The following is a 22,341-nucleotide window of genomic DNA, read 5'->3' on the forward strand; positions in this document are numbered from 1 at the left end:
GTTGATTTTTCAAGTCGCACACTCTTATATTTTATCCTTTTACGTCAAAAAAAAATCATATAATTTGAACAACGGCAACAAGTGCCGATTATGTCTGAAAGTGAGGACCAGCACTTGTAATGCTAGGCAAAATTAAAATAAAATGTTTTTTTAGAAACTAAAAATTTATGTTGATAAAACATTGCTCCTATACCCCACATATGCACCTCAAAAACATGTATTTAAATTAAAAGCCATTTAGATATCCCACACGTGGCCTAACATTTATAATTTTCATCAAAAAATTAAGTTTTTGATACACATTTTCAGAAAAGTAAGATTTTACGAAATTATCAAGCTGAAAAAAAAAGAAAAAAATACAGTAAAATAGAAAAGTGGGTAATTAGCGTTAAATAGAAATTTTTGTTTTCCTGCAATTTTTAAGTCTCCCACATAGTACTCAAAGATATGGATTTTTTCCAGGTTGAGTTAAAATTTTCATTTAAAATACTATATTATGTATTTGGTATTCGTTTGTAATTGTTGATTTGTAAATGTGTTCGCCAGTAATTTTTGAACTTGATATTCTATTTAAATTTATATGCAATTTTTTAAAAGATAACTGACAAAAAAATCATTTTTTTAAATAAAATTATAAATTTTAGGTCAAGTGTGGCATATCTAAATGTTTTTTAATTTGAATAAATGTTCTTTTGGTACATGTGGGGTGTTGGGTACAGGGGAAACGTTTTATTAACAGAAATTTCGAGTTTCTAAAAAAAAAAATTTCTTTTTTTCGATTTGGCCTAGCATACAAGTACTGTTTTACACTTTCAGGTGCAAGTTGGCACGGATTGCCGTTGTGCAAATTATATGAAACTTTTTTTCACGATTATTTTGACACAAGAGGAAAAATACAAGAGGGTATACGACTTGAAATATTGACTTTCATTTTTTGAGGGACAACCTATTGTGTATGCTTTTTATTTACTTATTTTTTTAGAAAGTAGCAAAGTAGCGACTACATTTCAAAAGTAGTTTGTAGTTGCTACATTTTGAAAAAAGTAGTTGTAGTTGTAGTTAACTACATTTGTAACAAAGTAGTTGTAGCTGTAGTTCGCTACAAAAAAAATGTAGTTTTTCCAACCACTGGGTTGCCCCGATAGGAGCTCATGGTAGATCACTGTAACCTCCCAAAGTGTTCCTAATTCGACAAATTTTGTATCACAGTTTTGGCAAACTTAAAATTATTCGGCAAAATTTGGAGTTTTATTCGGCAAAATTATCATTTACAAAATTTTGAGTTCCATTAGGCAAATTCGGAATTCCGCCTTCCCAAAAGTAAAAGTTATAAGAAGGCCGATGCCAAAGCAGGCACGACATAACATTTATACTTATTTTCTAAATGTATTAAACTGGCTGAAATGCGCTTATTAAATTCCTACAAAGAAGAAGGGGCTGTGCTAAAAAGATTTCAGGCCCTCGAAGGCGGGTTAGAGTTCTATTCGGCGAATGCAGAATTTCCGCCCTCCCAACAATTAAAGTTCGAGGCGCCCCTGCTTGTGAAGAATAAGTAAAAATTACAAGAGGGCCGATACCAGGGCATACATGATGCTTATATGAGACAATTCTGCTACAATTTTTTAAGTGACAGTAGACAATATGACTCTCACAGCGTGAGAAGTTTTTGATGGAATGGTCACAAAGTATAAAATGTCATGAACTTTTCCACTGGAGTTACCACATCAGAGTTTCATAAGTTTTCCCATGCGTTCATTTCCCTTTTTCAGGATAGATCTTGAAACCTTTTTAACCTCATTAATATCGCAATAACTATTTTCAGGAAAATTTTGATTTCTGAGAAAATTAGTGATCTTTTTACTTTTCTTAAAATATTTGACTCCAAAATTTATGAGCCAGGAGGGCGACGAAGAGGGTGAATTATGCAAAACTCTTGGTTGTAACACACACTGCCAGTCCCAATACGGTAGTTTATAGGTAGAGTAAAGGGGATACGTGTGAATATTTTTCTTCAACTGTTTACATTTCAAAAATTAATATCAATTTCTTGGAGGCAACAATGCATTCATGATTGAGTGGTATTTTCTTTGTGTAATGTTTTTTTTTTTTTTAAGATTTTTATAAAAAAAAATAATTCTTTACGTTGTGGTATTTTTTAAAAATGTTTTCACTTTTTCACATGTGCCCTTATAGGAGAGCATGTAGGAGGAAGTCGGGGGGAACATATAAACACGATTAAAAATCCCATCGGAGGTATTTTTCAGTTACAAAAGAGTTTTGAGTTTACCATCTCCTCTTGAAAGGTTGTAGATTAAATTATCACCTACGACTCATCGAATTTGATTGGGCAAAACTATGTAACCCCTCACACAATTCGACAACCATTTTCATTTGTTATTATCATGAATTGTCCGTGTTTTGTAATAATGTTTGTTTTCATTACCATATAGTATTCTTTTTTTATTTTTTCAGAAATCTCGCACATAACAATATTTCCTACGTCTCAACAGTTGCTTTTGCAGGATTAGTGAAACTTCGATCCTTGTAAGTAATAAATTTTGCTTTCAATGGCGGGGAGAAAGAAGTAGATTTGAACATATGTTAATTATGTTATTTTTCCATAATAGCATATAATTTTTAAGACATGATTATGTGGCTAGTAAGAACAGAATAAAAACCAGAATCCATGCAAATTAAAATAATATATGTACTCATTTTTAAATGTACTCCACTTGTTCAATTGTGCTTATAGTAAATATTCAAAATAAATAATAATGGACTGTCCACAAGTGATTTTAGACTTTGAGGGAGGAAAGCGCTAGTGAAATTGTGATAGTTTGTGACTATGGGGTGAGAGGGACAACAAGAAGTGTGACATCACGTTTTTTGAAAGAATAATATGGTTGTGAAAAATAGCGTGACATGTGATAAAAGGAGAGGAGGTAAGGTGAAGTGGGATATTTCGTGACAAAGGGGGGGGAGGGGGTTAAAAAGTTCGAAAAAGTGTCATCATCTATAGACATTTCCTAAGGTACTTCTAAGGTATAACGCCTTGAGAAATTTAGTCGCCAAGAAAAAGAGATATTTGGCCTAGATTGCATTAAGATCAAATCAAAACAGGAATGACTCGCAATGTACAAAGTACGTGTACAGTCATAGGGTGGGGGGACAAAACTCTTTATTATTCGGGAATGAAGGGTATCAATCATCATAGATTATAGTCTTCTATGAAACAGTGTGAATGAAAATTTCATGAGAGACCATATCGATTGTGAAGAGTGCCAACTTCTAATGTCTATTTCTGTCTTTTTTTTTTTTTTTTTTGTAACAAACGTGATGAATTCAGTTTTACAACTTCCTACATCATTTCTTTGAAAAAAACCTAGATAGATGATTATTTGTGGTATGATGGTACTGATAACTAGAAAAAAATATATATATATGTGTATATATATATATATATATATATGTCCTTATGCTCCCCTGTAAACTTGCCATTTTCGGCATTTCAAATTACCTTCACCATTGATATACAAAGCAAAAAGGCTACAAAATCTAAACTCTTCAATTGGATGCCTCTATTTTTATTACATACATTTAATTTACGACTAAAAATGTCAAATCTGTTGCATTCCCACCAGGAGAAGATATTAAACATACGAATTTGAAAACAGCAGCGACTGCCACTACGTATAAAATGCTACTTTCAAAATATTAACGATCAACGGAATTGATTTTAGCGAATCATCACATGATTTCTATGGAGATAACTGAAGTAACTCGTTAGTCGTTATAACACTTTAATTCCAAGTTATTAATTAAAAGTTCTAGGTTTTTATCATTTTAACAAACTGGAAAATTTTCTCAATGAACTAGAATGTAGTTTCTCCTCATATAGTTTTCAAAGATTTACTTCATAACTCATAACAAAGAACTAAATTTGCATTTTTGAGATCGCATATGACGTTTCACTATTGAAGTGGTTTATACTTTGATATAGAAAAAGACAATCTTTGCTGCTGCAACCGAGATAATTTAGATATTATACGCAAAAATATCAAAAAACATTACATTTTTCTGAATTTAATTGTGAATCAACGGCTATATCAAATGAAACAAAATTTGAAATGCGAAGCTGATAATACGATTGATGCTAAATGCAAATATGTGACAAAAAAAAGGGGGGACTGTCCTTGAGAATTTTAAAGTTGGTGCTCATTTTACTCTGAAAATTGTATTTTTAACAGAATTTTAATTATAGAATCAAGTAGAGTACGTTATTCCAGGAATATTACCACCTTCCTTGTATCTCTACACTGTAAAACACGTGTGTAAGGTTATCAGTATTAACGGGTGTAACGTTACACGAATTCTGAAACGTGTAGCATCATTATTTTGAAAACTCAAATTGTTGGAGGAACCTTGCACTATGGTTTAAGTAGAATTCAAAGCGCATGCTTAAGGATCAGAATCGGAACAGAGCAGCTAAACTCTTATGAGCGGTACGTAAACCGAGCCTCTTGCTGTGCGAGTCTGTGAGATCCGCGTCCTAGGTTCGGACCTGACTCAGGTCATTTCCTCTCTTAGTGCAATGACTTGTTTGTATGTTAAAATAAATAAATATTGCGTATTAAAATAATTGGTACATATTGTTTGATAAAAAGCATGAACTTGATAAAAAGTTCGAGAAAGTCAGATGAAAGCTCTAAATTTTTGGGAATGTGTAACCTTTCAAGCGATTTCTCGGCTTGCGCTCGACGAACCTAACCGGTCAACCGATGAGTAACCGGTTGCTAACCGCAGCGTTCTTGAGAACTACCGGTTAACTGGTTGTTTCCGATGTCCTTTTATGAGCCTCACCGGTTGATCTATCGGTCGACCGCAACTCTAGCTGGTTGATTGGTTGATGGAACCACGTGACATTTTTGACAACTTATATGTATTTTTCACCTGCGTGTTATTCGTCTGCGTCATGTCTGCGCAAGTAACTGGTGATCAACCGAAAGCGTTCGATGAAGTATTGGTTCGTGAACAACCGGTTAGAAACCGCTGACGTCATTGCTGTCACGTGATTAACTAACCGGTCGCTACCGGTAGTGCTCGTCGAACGTAAGCATACAGAAAATTCTGGTGTAACCTTACACAGAAATGAGTTAGACGTCACGCTATAGTTACATTTCCATGGCTTAACCTTCCACAAGCGACGTGTAACTTTGCAGCAGTTATATCAGTTAAGTTACTCTGGAGTAATGGAGGCAGCTAAGCTGCCACCGGTTTTGTGGAGTAAGGTTACACAAAATCTTTTGCTGGGTACTGTCGATAGTCTTCAAATAAGAAAGAGTGTTTAGTATTTTTCCCCCATGACTGTACCTTTTTCCGTTTTTCACGAGTTTGACGAAATTAAAGTTGCGATCATGGCGTAATAGTTCAATCATTCAATGAGCTCGGAGGGCAGTCATAGGCAGAAGTGCCAAATTAATTTTGAAAATAGAAACTAATAGTGCAAGAATTGAAATTTCATAAAAGCTTTTTCTTTTCTTTTTAACAGGTCATTGCAAAACAACAAACTGGAAGTTATACCTATTGCTGCTCTAGAGCCGTTAACCTCTTTGGAAGCATTGTAAGAAACTTTTCTATTGGATCCCTGTAATAATTTGCGGGAAAATAACAGCGTAAAATAATGTAATAAAAAAATCAATAGCATCCTGAAAATCAAATCTTAAATGGATTTCTTATTTCATATTATCATTAAATACAGAATACATAGATGTTTCTTTGAACATATTTTAAATTTAAACTTTTCATTAGAATTTTCAGTTAAGGTGCATATTTACAGTATGAATGGAATTTTTATTGCAAATTTGGGAATTACTAATGTTGAAGTTTGGAGAATTCATGCTTTTCTACAGATTGTTTCAATTTCTGAGCATTCTAATTATTTTTCTTGCGCTTGAACTTTCTTAACTGAGTTTAAACTATGTTTTTTTAAGTTTTGTTAATTATTTGTGTGATTGTATTACATTTTTCTCCGCAAAAACTGCTCTACTATTTCCTACTTCATTTTTCTTACAAAAACCTACAGATGACTTTTACTAAGTATTAAAAGAATAATGAATCATTCTTAAAACATATTATACATTCCCATAAATCTCATGTTCTCTTACCTGTCAAATTTGGTTCCGTTTGTCCCATTGTCCGTTTAGTGCAAATTCAATGCAGCACAACTGTTTTATTTCTGCAAAATCAATATTTTACTAGTCAGTTAAAGAATTCTGTGTTGCGTAAACCTTTTACAGAAGGCACACCTAGTATCCTAGATACATTTTAAAGTGATATTTTAAAAGAATTAGAATTAAGCAGAATAAATCAAGTTTTGCTTTCGTTTCTTTAAACTAGGGACAAGAAGCAAGCTTAAAACGTGGTGAATTAATCAATATAAAGTCTCAAAAATGTTTTTTTTTTTAAATTTATTAATTAGTTGGAATTGTGATGGCTATATTTGACTACTTTATTTTGGTTTGAACGAAGGACGTGATTTGTTTTGTTCATGTCTTAACCAATTGTAAAATTTTTATACAACTGACAAAATTATCAACTTCATTCTTGGTGAAATTACTAACAGAAAATTTTAAATCTGAGACCGGGTTCAGTGGGTTCAAGGTCAAGTTTATACTACGGACATTTCGAATATCTTCTATATTAAATGTCATATCTTTATTCAACGAAATAAGTGTTAGGCTCTTGCATGCTGTCTTTTTTCCCGTAGCGATTGCTTAATTTCTATCATGTTTTTTGGACCACCCTATATTGACTTCTAACTGATGAGGTGGAGTGTATTTCACTTTAAAAGAATTGGACTTTTGCATTCAAACGTGTTGTAATCCTTAAATATATGGCATAATGTGCATGTGTAAGGTCACTAACATTACTTCTTCAAGTTTCTTGTACATAAATAAATGATGCAAAAATCATTGGAGATTTTCCTACTTTAATTTGTTAAATTTTTTTGGAGTGCACAAGAAACACAATACGCCTCACCTCACTACTTATGTTACCAAAAAACCACCTCACCAGAGAATAAATAAAACAGCATATTGTTATCCCAATTAAAATAATTAGTTTTTTTCTTCCTTATTCGTTTCTTTCCTCCCCCTCCCGCCCCCCCCCCCCCCCTTTCTTGACTTCTTGCAGAAACTTGCTGTCCCGAGCCCCTTGGTTAAGAAAAACTGCATCAGACCCTTGATGTAGAAACATGATACATGAAAAGTCAAGTTCAAAAAAAGTCGAAAATCGTGACTCTTTTGCGAAACATAAATGCTGTCTTCATTTTCCATTAAAGCTCAAAAGCTACATTTATTCCGAAGTGGAAAACAAAAACATTATCTTGCTGTTTGTTTCCTTCCCATGTCCAATGCCCTTTTGTTGACTTTTACAGGCATCTTGATGTCAACCAATTGCGAGTTGTATCCCCGGAGAGTCTTCAGTCATTACGGAGATTGCAGAAACTCTGGCTGAACGGAAATCAGCTGAACCAAATCCCAAGCCAAGCTCTATCTCGATTGCCTGAATTGGAAGCCCTGTATGCTGCGTTGGATTTGTTTCTACTCTTTCTCTATATGTTTTAGATTTCTGTGTTTTTGCTGCGTGAAATTGAAATGATACACATTATTAAACATGATGAAAAAGATTAGAAAAGTTTTCGCGGAATATGAACTTCGAAATAATCGGTAACACATTTGTTTTTATAAAGAAAAACTAACCTTATTAGATAAAAAAAAAAAATTTTAGTATAGAGCTGTTTTAAACGTCTAATTACCTATGTAACCTCAGTCGTGACTTATATGCTGCCTTAAGCAGGCCAATAGCAGTATCTATAAAAGTGAATTTAACAGATATTTCAAGAAACATGCTTTTGATTTCAGATGAACATAAATAAAAGATTGAAATTTGAAGAAAAATAGTGATTCATTTTCGGCGGGAACCAAATAAGCATGTTTACACCGTATGGTAGAATGTGTTAACTTTTGTTGATCTACATAGTAATTATGTATAGAAAAAATTAGATTAAAAACTCTTGCGGTGAATAAAACAAATACTTTTTGTCGTGACTCTTGCTAAATTGAGAAAAAAATTATTAACTTGAATAATAACTTTAAGAACCAAACACAAAAGTATGTTTCCTTTTATTGTTATATCGAGACTTAAAATTTTTGTTAATCTAACGTAGTAGTGATGCATAAAAAAAATATAAATAAAGAATATTGATGAACAATACAGATGCTTTTTGTCGTGACTCTTACTAAATTGAGATAAATGAGTCACTTGCCTGTCTGAGAACCAAGTAAAAGTATGTTTTCTTTTAGTATTATATTGAGACTTAAAAATAACACTTGTTGTGAAATGCGTTAAAAACTAATTAAATGATTCATATTTATGTTATACTAGTGATACCCGCACGGCTTTGCCCGCAATAGAAAAGTCAAAAGATCTTTTGGTTCGCCTGTATATTTACAAATAATGTATGGTGAATTTTCTCGCCAGTTGGCTTGTACCCATCTTACGGTTCCGCGTTATGATAATTTCGTATCACGCCAATTGGCTTGTGCCCATGTTTCGGTTTCACGTTATGATAATTTCGTAATTTACTCGTCCATCTTATGATATTTTTTTTCTTAAAATTGGAATAGAAAAAGAACCACATCGAATTTTCGAAAAATCGCTTCGAGGTGCACACCCCCATGCTACATACTAACTTTGTGCCCAATTTCATGAAAATCAGCCGAACGGTTTAGGCGCGATGCGCGTCACAGACATCCTACAGACATCCAGACATCCTCCGGACAGAGAGACTTTCAGCTTTATTATTAGTAAAGAAGTTGACGTCAAAAAAGACAAAAATATTTACTATTTCTAACAATACTGAAACAACACTACTCGAAGAATGTCTGGAATTCACTTTTCGACAAGAATTTAACGTTATTGCCAATCAATACCAAAGTACTTTCTCCGGAAGATGGGTTTCGAATTTTTGACCAAATAGGAAGCATTCCTCAAATATTAATAACGAAATGAATTGATATATTTGACAGGCATTATTAACCAATGAATAGGAATATGAACTGATTAAGGTTTCACTCGAATGCCGTATGTTCTTTTCCAGGGAAAGTTTGAGCGCATCCTCGGAGCATCTAATTAGTTCTTAGAGGAATTTCCTGTAATTTTGTGTCACGTGTCTATAATTTGGTTTACTTTAGCCTGTTAAATTGAAAGGAGATAGAAAAATGAAATATTAGTAGAAAGGTAAAACTGTGTTATAATGAAGTGAAATAGTAAAACAGGGCGTAATTTTTCAAAAAAAAATAGATTCCAAGTACAAATACATAACCAATGCCAGTAACAGTTTCAATATTGTGAGCACGAGGATATGAACATACTTGATACTTTTATGTTACTGTTGTGTGTATACAGTCGATCTCGCTTATAAAGAGCGCAAATTGACAGCGATATTTGCTCGTTGTAACCGAGTGCTCGTAAAAAGCAAGTTCGTGAAAAAAATCCTAAAAATCATTATAGTTGCTTTTTTTTCTTTTTGTTCACTGTACCGTACCAAATAAGATTTGAACTCTCTAAATGTCTCTTTCTTATGTCATTGATTTTAAGGAATACACATGTACACACATATATAATTTTTTTTATGTTTCCTTCTTCCCTACAAATGAAAAAAAGTGCTGTCAACGCTTGTTCTCAGGGTTTATGATTTATCACTAACTTTGGTTGACTTCGGAATGCCAAAGCAAATTTACCAAAAAAGAATAAACTGAGCAGGAAGTCAATAGAAATTTTACGAATCCCAAAAATATTGCTCGCGTTAAGCGGAGTTTGCTCGTTATAAGCGAATTATGCTTCCACAGATTAAACATTGTACCGACCAAATCTGCTTGATTTCCTCGCTTAATCTGGGTTCTCGTTAAATCAGGGCTCGTTAAAAGTGAGTTATGCTTCCACAGATTAAACATTGTGCCAACCAAATCTGCTTGATTTCCTCGCTAAATCTGGATTCTCGTTAAATCAGGGCTCGTTACAAGCGAGTTCGACTGTACATTTGGAACAATTCTTATAAAAGATATTACATTTAATTACTACTGTAAGGAGAGTATTTTATATGATACCACATCTCAAGCTTCAACATTTTTCTGGCAACTCAAAAATATAATGTAATACTGAGACCAAGTGGTGGGTGTGTGGCAAAAAGCATTAGCTTAAGAAAGCTCTCGTGACTCCCATCTTCTGGTGCTTCTTTAAAGTGTAAACTTCGTTATGGTATAATGAACTGTTTCACCTTGAAAAAATTAGAATAGATGTGTTAACAAATTCATTCATTTAAAACGTCCATAAAAACATCTTATTCAGAAAGCACGTTCTTAGAAAAATTTAATCTAACAAAAATAGTAGCAATCAATGAAACGTTTCTTAAAATTTATCTGATTAAGAGCTAGTTATTCTCTCTACGTTGAACGTTAGTTTCAGCTGTAGCAAAAAAAAAAAGTTTTTTTTATTTTTTTATTTTTATTTTTATTTTTTTTTTTTCAATTTTTTAAATTTAAAAAAAAAATGAAGTTAAGCCCGGAATTGAAGGGGCGATTTTCGAAAAAATGTCCCGTGCGTAAAGCTAATTTTTTTTATTTTTTCCAGATAACCAAAGCCTTTAAAAAATAATGCTGTTGGGGAATAATACATGCTTCAGAACTCTCCAACCTACGGCCCGCGGGCCAGGTCCAGCCCATGAACTAATTTTGTCCGGCCCGCGGGAAGCTTACTACTTTTTTTTTTCGGAACATAGACAGTCTCGTTGGAAATAAGATTGACACATTATTTTTAACTACAAATAATAATTAAAAACTTTTACCGTTAATTTAAATCATTTTTTATTCATTTTTTACCGTTAACTACGAGTGCGTTTACTACTTTTTCTACTACACAAGAACAAATCTCTTCTCAGCGCCACATTCTCCCATTAGTCCTCCGGCATTGGGCATTTCCTGGCCCAAGAAAAAAAAATGTACTCCATTTTACAGTTATCTACCAGAAAAAGACTTAAAGACTTTAAGAACTTCCTGAATGGACTGAAATTATAAGCGGTAAACAAATGCCTTCCTTGCATTATTCTTTTTTAACTTTCAAAAATAAATAAATAAATAAAAATAAAATAAAATAAAAGCTTGACACGTGTTGTGCTCTCATTTATTTCCAAGTTTTTAATCGTCAGTAATGCAGTAAAATAAGTTTGTAGTACATTGCAATAATTTTGTCTCGTATCACTCACTCATTAGATTTTTTTTTTTTTTTTTACTTCATTTTGTGACAAAGAATGCTTTTTATTATCGTTTCCTGAACTATTCTAATTTTACAAGACTCCCTTTCGTTATAATATTAGAGATTTAAGGGTACTTAAAATATAGTTTAATTTAGCTAACAGCAAATACATATAAGGAAATATAGCAACTTAGGAGCAAGCACGAAAGTATTCAAAAACCACCACTGAGCGCTTAGTTTTAAAAAAAAATGTTCGCGATGTTTTGATGGAGGGGGGGGGGAGGCTTAGCGCAAAATGTATCATCTGAGCTAAAATATTATTGGGCTATCCGCCTCGCCTCCAAAAATTTACAATGTGGCCCGCGAGTGAAAAATATTGGAGACCCCTGCTTTAATATACCATCAAAGCATAACAGTTAATCCCATATTTAATTAATAGTAACTTGAATAAAATAAAAAACTTAGCGTTACGCACGGGACATTTTTCCGAGAATCGCCCGAAAGATGGTGGGGAAAATGGGGGCCTTTCTAACATGTCCAATATGTTTTTTCAAATTATCCAAAAACAAATGATATAATGAATGATTTATATGAACCTCCTGTGACATTTAAGAACCTCTTCGTTTTACTCTCTTTTCAGGGACTTGGGCGAGAACAAAATTCAAAGTGTTCCGGATTTTTCTTTCCAAAATTTAACAAAACTAGTTATTCTGTAAGTATTAATTTTAAAATTTTTGTAAATCAGTATAATTTTAAAGATATACTTCTTTTTAATTTATTTATGAAGTGATTGTAATATTTCTTATTAATTGCATTTTCTTTGATGAAAAGGCAATTTTCATGTATCAAAATTCGCTTCAAACATATGACTACAGCTTGGGAACGGTTGTTTTGCTTTTATAAGTATTCAGGTTGGTTAAAATTATCTACCCACATTCAAAGCGCAGTAAAAAAAAAAAGAACCACTGGTCAAATTGACTTCAAGTTTTAGCATATTCAGTTCAAATTTAAAGTCATTGTGACCAGAGGGCATTTTTACAGCATTTTGAAAGTGTGACAACAGTTATAATCACCTGTATATTGTCGTCATAATCAACCAGATAGCCCTGTGCAGTTAATTCGAGCATACTGACGGACATTTTTAAAGCTTAACCATGGAAAGATGGCGCAATGACCTGGAAGCGGAAACATAATTTGCATGACTTGTAATACGTAGAATCAGCCAGAAAGCGCCGAGTAGTAAGAGGCGCGTTCTCGCTGATCCTATCTAATTAAAAATAATAGCAAACAACCTACTGAATCTTGACCACGGAGAGATGGAAGATGACCCTGAAACGGAAACATCATTTGTATCATTTATAATAGGTTATTTGAGATTATTTTGTAATAGATAGGATCAGCGAGAATCCACCTCAAACTACTCGGCACTTTCTTGCTGATTCTACATATTAAAAATGATGTTTCCCCTTGGAGGTCATCCAACATCTCCGGGGTCAAGCTTTAGCTATTTCTCTGCACATTTAGAGCATTTGTTATCAAAAACTACTCTTAAAAAGAAAGAAGGTTTCTAACCTAGAAGTAGACATCTTCTCAATTTTTAAAAATTTCTAGAAATTAGTGCAGAAAGTGCATCACTCAAAGAGCAGACGGTTTGGAAAAAGACAAGAATATTTGTACAAGGATGAGTGACGCAGTTTTTGTTATTGCTTAAATTTCAGAAATTAATAACCATTGAGCATTTTGGTAGCTAGGCTTAAATATTTTTAAAACAAAAGTCATGAAATGAACAGTACGATGTAACCAAAAAAAATCTATAGATATGCAGTTACATCTACTAAGTAAGCCCATGGTAAATACTCAACTACAACATTTTCAATATCCAATTGTCCTTCAGTGATTACTGAACATAATTTCCGGTGACTGCTTAAAATCAATCATTTTGCCCTATAACGAACCCTGCCTGATTATTATTTTTGTGGTTTTCTCAGTTTCTGCTTCGGTCTATTTGAGAATCTTCATAGGTTTTTGTTATTGCTTTAATTTCAGAAATTAATAACCATTGAGCATTTTGGTAGCTAGGCTTAAATATTTTTAAAACAAAAGTCATGAAATGAACAGTACGATGTAACCAAAAAAAATCTATAGATATGCAGTTACATCTACTAAGTAAGCCGATGGTAAATACTCAACTACAACATTTTCAATATCCAATTGTCCTTCAGTGATTACTGAACATAATTTCCGGTGACTGCTTAAAATCAATCATTGTGCCCTATAACGAACCCTGCCTGATTATTATTTTTGTGGTTTTCTCAGTTTCTGCTTCGGTCTATTTGAGAATCTTCATAAAAATTGCTTTTAGGGCCCCTTTATCGTCGTTTCTTGAGTACTCAGCGCAATTCTGTCCCTAATAAAAGTGCGGATAAGGAACTTTTATGCTTTGTCTATGTGAAACAACATACATGCACTTAAACCTGCATAAAATGTAATAGTCATGTTAATAACCGTGACCTTTATGTAATGCAATGGTGGAGTTAGGAAGTGTGCCTTGTTTCTAGTTAATCCATTATTCATTATTGGGCGATAATTATTGATTACTCTTATGGTCCTTTTATTCATCATACGAAAAATATTCATTATATCTTTTATAATTCAAGATACTCTTGAGCACACGAGAATAGTAAATTGTTTTCGATTAGTTGAGGTTGTTGTTAACGGTTACTTATACAATTCAAGTTACTTTTCAGCCAACTAGGACCACTTATTATTTTCAATTGGTTTAGAGTTATACTGCTTTTCATAAAACCTGCTTCAGGCAATAAACAAACTGAATATAAAACAGTAAGTAACCGCCCTTAACCAAGAGCTAAAGAAGAACTACATGCAGAATACTAACAGCCCCGTTGTGACATCCAGGGGCTTCATTTTCGTTCTTGTTATGGACTCATGAGCCTGGAATAGTCAATAACCAAGCTGGAGGCAGATGTTCTCATATTGAAGCTGAGATAACCAACGAACTGGTAAGCACAAGGACGAAACCGCAGTCTCTGCATGTCATAACCGAGTGTCGGGGGCCTATTATTTATTGTTATATATATTTATATAATGTTAATTACCTATTATGTATTAGCCAGGGCTCTAGTTCTGCATTAGTCCTAGTTTAAAGGAGGTAACTAAATGCTGATTACTTAAGCTTTTTCCTTCATTTCCGAGTTGAACCGCACCAATGCTTGCAGATTCTGGCAGGTGTCCTAAATTAGTTTTGGCTACCAGTTTTTTTTTTTTTTTTGGTTATCACATAAAACTTTAAGCTAGGGACGAAAACCTTCACGTTTATTCACGTTTAATGCAATTCTCATACGTTCTAGTTTAGAGGGCTACAGGCTTGCCTTTCAGGGTGTTTGCTAGCTAACAAACAAGTAGGATGTGTTGTTATTGTATTTTCGAACGATTAATGTTGATATACTGTTTAAATTGCTATTTACTGTAAAATAACCCAAAATTGAATCATTCAAGCTTTTGAATAGAATTTTTTCCCAGTAATCCCTTTTGATTCATTACAATATAAGCAATCTAGATTTCGTGAAATATGTCAATAGTGTTACAGCACCATGTTCTAAAACTAGAAAACGTTCTGAAATAACGAATACTTTATAATAGTATACTTTATAGATAATAAATAAAATATAAATGATATAAACGAAAAGACTGACACAAGTAGTAAAACAGAAGAATGAAATGTATGAAAAATTGAATGAATTGTAAAAAAGAAAGATAACTAAGTTTTTAAAAGTTGTAAAAAAAATATTTCTGAAGTTGTTTCTAAAGTGATCGTATTTAAAAGGGAAAAAAGTGCCGATAAAAATCGTTACGAAATAGGAAATATTTTTAGTTTTTAATGTCACCTTAAAAACGACATTTAGCTAAGGTAATCATTACAAGAAACGTTAACGAAACACTTACCCCTCTTGAAATTGTAATATTCTTTCCCATTCACATGACAGATAACACAAAGGTTGCGTTCGACCACCCTAACCGGTCAACCGGTGAGTAACCGGTAACTAACCGCAGCGTTCTATCATCTACCGGTTATCGTTTTAAGATGTTGATTAGTTGATTGAAGCACGTGATCATTAGTTGTCACGTGAGTGATCGGTTAACCGGTAGCTACCGGTTAAGCTCGTCGAACGCAAGCAAAAACGAAGAGCAAAAGTAGATAGAAGATAATATGATGACAAACCCACCTGAAGTCTGGAAAATTGAAATCTGAAAATCGTTTGTTTAGACTTATAATTAGCAACCTATTAGGATTTCGAGGTTTTTTATATTCTGCTAATAGAAGATAATCTAGACTCATCGATGTTTTACAACAGTAAGACAGCGTAAATCTGACGTGACCAATTAAATTCGAAAAGAAAAAGCATAATATCGATCTTTCAAAAAAAAAATCTAAAGCTTTATTAGTTAGTAAATAAGATAATTTTTATTGATGCAAATAAAAATATAAAAAGATAAGATAAAAAGCCATTTTTTGGTCTAGTCTTATCTCAGTTCTAAATGACTTTGAACTTCAGAACTTATCGTCAATTATTTTGCTTATGAGCTAATTAAAATATTTTCGTTAGAATTAGTTAAATAAATCATGTTAGTATGTGTAAGAACAACTCAAATGCTTAAAATGCTCTGCGTGTTTACAGATAATGAAGTTGTTTTGTCGGTGAGTTTTAAAACCTATTCTTGAAATAATGAATTCTATGCAGCAAACTCTCCCTGCTAATGATAAAACTTATGCCAAAACAACTTTCGAATAAATAAATGAACAAATGAAGGAAATAATAATTTCTGACACTTGGAAACTAATTAAAGGGTCGAAAAATATGTATAATGAATAGCGTAATGAAGCTGCTTTATCAGTTTTTTCAAAACCCATGGGAGAAGTTTTTATTCAAGCTCAAAATAAAAATGATGCCAAAACATTTGTTCCGTGATCTGTTCAGTTTAATGCACCATTTTTAACTGCTTTTTATGCACAATGCACAATTCTTGTACTCTTTATGCGCAATTTTTTGTAATCATTGAACGACACTGCACAGCATAAGATTTATTTGCCACTTCTTGAAAAATATTGAAAAAAAACGAACATTTTTAAGCTAAACAATGCAGCAATTTGACGGTGCATTGGAATTGATTTTCATTCTGATACAGATAAAATTTTTCTGGAATCTTTTCGATTTGATAATGACCTAATTTTCTTCGGTGTCCCCACTGTTTCGTCGACACGAAATCTCCCCCTCACCTCTGTTTTTCAGTTTGTCGGCAAAACTGGGAAAAAAATCCCTTGAACATTTGCTTGACCTTGACTGCTCGAGGCAAAATAGAAATTCCTAGTGAAGTATCTCGTCGAAGAGAGTCGAGGTGGCCTCCAGCTGGAGGGCAAACTGTGCCTCAAAATTCTCGTGGAAATGACTATCCGTCGATAGAGGTGCCACATGAAAGAATGAATGTTAACTCTGGGGTAATGCACTAGATCTGCAAATGGTGAGAAACCAACTCGCAGCCCCATTATATAAGGGGCATTCAAATGAAATCCGGTCACTAGTGTAAAGTAACGGCAGCGATTTTACTCACTCAAAAATAGTCGCTAAAATTGTTGGCACATTTATCTCATTGCGACATTAGGCGGTCAATTCCTTCTTTGAAGAAACTAGTTGGCTGCTATTGGATCTAGGACTGAACCCAGTCACACACTTCGTCGTCCGTCGTGATATCCGCGATATCCGGTGTGTTGCATGCGAATAGCTTGCTTTAGAGATGAAAAAACATGAAAGTTTCACAGTGCAGGTTTGCACGGTGAAAGGGTGCACGGTGGATGTTCCAGCTCCAGCTTTTCCCACCGAAACTACTGCAATGTCGCCTTCACAGCATTGGCCGTATGTGGACACCTTTGGACAACATGCCTGGCCGTTTCGACTGAATGGCTCGTCTAAGACTCTGTAAAGTGGCTTGATAACGCTGGGCATTGATGGTGGTTCCCCGTTCCAGAAACTCGACAAACAGTGGGCCCCCTCCCCCTAAGTGGGCCCTTGTGGTCAAAAAAGGATATGTTTCGTAGTGAACGATAACTTGCATGACCACCTTATCTTTGAGGTTAAACCACACTGTCACTGTGCAACATCAAACGTTGTGCATGCGTCAGTCTCTCTACCAATAGGACGGTGCCACGCAACTGCATATGGTTCCATACATGCAGTTAAGTGGCACCGTCTAACGTCCAATGTGAAGTTAACTAACCGGGGTTCACACTAACCGGGTTTCATTAGAATTAACCTTATACAAGGATCATTGAACTGATATACACTAAGATTATTATGCAGCAATTAGCTGTCAGCAGTAAAAGTTCAATATCGATAAAAATCAATTAATGTGCATGTTTTTAAATAAAACTTTTGTTTCTTAAAAAAATATGGCCTAACTTTTGGGGGAATTCGTCACCCACAATGTTCTGAAGTCGGAGCAGAGAAGAAAAATCATTCATTAATATATCATACTACATGCGAAAGATAAAACTATTTATCATATCCGAAGAACTGCATTTGATATCTTCTTATTGTGATGATTAATAAATCATATATGTTTTTCATTAATGTCACCATTTGGCGTGCTGTCTAAGTAATGAATGAAGAAACTTTATTTTCGTTTCCTGCTGTGTTAACAACGAGTAGTTAACGTATATTTAAAAGAGAAACTCAGGAGTATCTTTAAAACTGTTAGATGCAAACTGGATACTATTATATCAATTACTAGCTTACTTCCCGGCGTTGCCCGGATGCTTCTCAATGCAACATATCTTTTGGATAATTAAATAGAGGAATTCTATCTAAATGACAGAAAAAACTGCATTCACACCACTCTCTAGGCTCAAATCTTCAAAAGACTGTAAATAGCACAGAAAGTCGAGCATTCGCAGAAAAAATAGCATCAAGTAAAAAGGAAAAAGCATGAGGCATATTATCGGGGTTCTGTCGTGTCTACTGCCACGTTGTCTGCGGTTGAAATGATTGTCTTTTGCACATCTTGTGGGACAACCTTTTACGTGATGCTTCGAATACGAAAACCGTAGTGCTGCCTTTGAAGATTTTGTTTACCCCAAGACATTAAAGCATGCTATAATACTCTTCATGTAGTTTATTGTGGAAAAAAAATCATTTAATGTCTTCCTAGAAAGAGCCGTGAGTAAAATTCAATGGCTTTCATCAGTTGCAAATATATGCAAAATATGACACCGTTACAATATTTTCAAACATGAAAATTATCCTCAATGGCCCAAAAGCTAAACAGATAGTCCACTGTACAGAAAATAGTTAATTCAGTGATTTTTATTAATAGCCGTTAACATTCCGTTTTACGGATTTTCTGGCGGTGTTTTTACTTTCAAGGTTTCACGAGTTAGGTAGACTCATTTTATAAGTTTTTGTGTGTTCATGCATGCAAGCACATTCCGTAGAAAACGTTCAATTAATATAAATAACTTCACAAAATGTGTCTATTTGCCCTTTCCATGGCGATTTAGTGGCATGTCATGGAGTAAAATTAGATAAGATTAGATAAGTGTAAGTTGCATAAAAAGACGTACGTCAGTCACATTTTATTTCCTTATATTTATGTCAAATTTCTATTTTCGTAGGTAAAAATGACAGTTAGACATTAATATTGGTGTCTTGCAACGATTTAAAATTTGTCTAGATTAAAATTTTATTTCAAATTTTTAAAACCTCACACTTTTGTCTTAAATTTTGTACATGATAACTCAAACTGATGCAGGTAGTAAGAGCACTTATTTAAGTTTGCTGCTCTAGAGTATTCCTTTGAGAATATCGAAATTTTAATTTGCAGAGGCACAGTCGTCATGAGGGGTAGGAATGGTTCCAATGAAGAGTAGTTGCCCCATAGATATTTACAGTTATTATTTTAAGTCACATAAAGCATTAAAAATGGAGTACGTGGACGCGAACTTATGAAACGAACTATGTAAAACCCGTCAATTGAACTGCCTTATAGAAAAAGAAATAGGCGTGCACATTTTGGTCACTATTTGCGTCATTTTTTTTTTTTTTTTTACTTTAAATTATTTGCAAGCCATGAAATTAAAAGAAAGAAAAAACACCGTCTTGTTTCTACTTACAACTGTATAATAGACAATTATTTTCTTTATGTTTTATCATGCAACATAAAGCTATCTATATGAGAAATAGATAAATTTCACATGCATTTAAAGTATTTAATCGCCTGCCCTTCTGACTTATTGATCGTGATACAGAACTTAAGTCTCACTGGAGATTATAATTTCTTGATGTTTAAAGAATGATGCATTGCGATTAGTGGTTATACGTGAGATACAAATTGCTTCACCTTATTCCTCCACTGTGAACAGAGTTGCTTCTATTACACTGATACGTAAACATTTTTATCTTACAGCATTTTTTAAATGACAGTTGAATTACTTAGTGGTAGTTACAAACTTCCAATATTTTTCGATTGTTTACAATAAAAGTTATCGAACTGAAAGTATTGTAACCAGGAAAGGAGCTTTGCTAAACTAATTTCACGATGAAGACTAAAAAGAAAAAACTTTATAATGTGGCGTAATATTTCATCATTCCCTTTTCAGTAGAAATCTCTTCGTGTCAAAAGTTGCCTCATACCCGCTAACTGGTTTAAAATTATTGCTAGTTAGAGATGCTCCATCAGGTGTACTATTGCTTCGAGCTTTAAGTAATATAAAATTTTAAACGATCAAGAAATTTGTTTACATAAAATATGGATACACTAGTCGACCCGTGCGGAACTCCGCAATGTGCTTCGAATCGTTTCATAAGGCATTTCGCTCTTTAAAAATTTCAAAGGATGAACATTATAAAGAAGAACCGAAAAAAACAAGCGCAGAAGAGAAGGCATGTAATTTAAAGACATCAGCAACAAAACCTCGTTAAATACAACGTTATAATAATTTGATCATCGCTCACCTTTTGGTTGTACGTATTTTCAATGAACATAAATATCATTAAAACAGTGGCTGAGTAGTGACTCGTGAAAAAGCAATAATTGTGCATGTGAAAAAACAGGTTGTGGCAAATACAGTCCTGCCCATGTGAGCATCTGACGGGAAAAAAAGAAATATTAAAGAGATATTTATTGGCACGGATTAGAATTTTCGCCATTCTGATTAACAGCCCGACACTCCAACAAACCTAGCGACTGCGCTTTCTTTTTCGAAAGCTATTCATTGAAGGAATGCGTAGTAAACATCCGCAAAAAAGTTTTTTGCCGATTTAAAAAAAAAAAGATCATGCTTCTATGTTTTGTCATTAACCAGCATGATACGATTTAAAATTATTCGTAAAGCATGGAATTTGATAAAGAATGACGAAGATCTCACGTAGCGATTGAAACAAACATTCTAGAGAAGTAATAAATTAGATTGAAAATAAGTGCTTTTATCTTTGAATATTGAACTATTTCGCATAGAAGGTTGCTTTAACCGTTACGGCTTAAATGCCCGCACATGTTTCTCTTTTAATCGAACACTTAAAATTCAAAACCAAAACCAGTTGAACTGAGTCCGTTTTTTAAGTGTAATTTTTCGAACGTAGACAAAATGTTTTTTTTTTTTTTTTTCAGCAGAAAGCAGAGGAGTAGAAAATGATTTCTTACTAATGAAGTTGGTAATAATTTTAATGTTTTATATCGTATTCTCGCGAATAAAAAAAAAATAAAGGTTTACTGGATGAAACTCGTACTTTTAATTTGGCGTAGTATTCTTTCATTTGTACAAAAAGTCGAACACTGCTATTAGAAACATCTACATTTCAGCATACAATGAAAAGGTTTTTCTGCAGAAAAAGGATTTCCTTGAGGTAAATCTAATATTTTTTATGCTTACATTATGCTGAGTGATCTGGATGTAGTTAAAGCTTAAAAAAAAAGGAAGATCACCCTTCGATTAACAGTCAACTTATCCGAATGTTAACTGTAGCCTGCATAAAGGAGTCGAAACACCAAGTAGCATTCCCACTGCATTTATTTTATTACGTGTGTATGTTATGAGTACATATAATGCGTAATATTAATGTAAATTTGATATTATGTTGGATAGCCCAAGCTTGCTCGAAGTTCAGATAGTTTATAGCCGAACGCTCTACCGAAAAAAAAACTTATCAATTTAACCGAACAACTAAGTTTAGTGCTTTTAAGCTTTATTAAAATATAAACACACACACACGCACAGGCTATTATTATTATTATTATAATTATTTTGCCAAAAGTGACGTAAAAAATTGGAAAATTGTATTAGAACTTTGCTTAACAAAAAAAAAAAAAAAATCTGCATAAGAACTTCAAGCTGCATCAAGGTTTTGAAACAGCAAGAAGCGTTTCCAAAAACTTGATTTTTGAACCGTAAGTCTATTTTTCGTCATTAGCCAGCCTGAAAAGTTCTAAAATGAGAGGGGAATAATATATAAGATATTAAAGAGAAATGTTTTTATTTTTGAAAATATTTACAATTTGTTACCGCAGGCTGCTTGAACCGTTATGACTTACATGGCAGCACGTGTTCATCATTTAACAGCACGGTTAAAATTCAAAATAAATTGAACTATGCTCTTTTTTAAGCGTAGCTTTTCGAATGTAGTAAAACTGCGATAAGCTATTTTTTTTTCTTTTTGCAAAGAGAAGAAGAAAATATATATTTTATCCTTCAAATTGTGGTAGTAATTTTTCTATTTGTACAAAGAGTCAAAAACTCATTCGAAGAATATATATTTCAATGTACGATTCATTATTTTTTTCTAAACAAAAAAAAAAAATCTATTGTAGTCTGAAATCTTAAACCTGATACTTATAATTTAGCTTACATTACTTTAATTTTCTTACCAGAGCCAAAGTTTTTTTGAAAAAAAAAACTTACAACTCAGAAGTAATTTAGCACAAAGTTACATCAAGTTTTCATAACAGCAAGAAGCGTTTCCT

The 22,341-nt window shown here is 33.4% G+C and overlaps 1 protein-coding gene across 1 annotated transcript in view; it reads left to right on the forward strand.

Moving 5' to 3' along the window:
* The window catches only part of LOC129220694 (leucine-rich repeat-containing G-protein coupled receptor 5-like), an 89,024-nt gene that overhangs the window by 12,178 nt on the left and 54,505 nt on the right, over positions 1–22,341 (forward strand). Inside the window, exons 3-6 of the mRNA XM_054855124.1 lie at positions 2,473–2,544; positions 5,549–5,620; positions 7,436–7,579; positions 11,954–12,025. Coding sequence (XP_054711099.1) covers positions 2,473–2,544; positions 5,549–5,620; positions 7,436–7,579; positions 11,954–12,025 — 360 coding nt within the window. The remainder of the gene's footprint in view (positions 1–2,472; positions 2,545–5,548; positions 5,621–7,435; positions 7,580–11,953; positions 12,026–22,341) is intronic.

This window comes from Uloborus diversus, chromosome 4 (genome assembly GCF_026930045.1).
Source record: "Uloborus diversus isolate 005 chromosome 4, Udiv.v.3.1, whole genome shotgun sequence".
Taxonomy (NCBI): Eukaryota; Metazoa; Arthropoda; class Arachnida; order Araneae; family Uloboridae; genus Uloborus; species Uloborus diversus.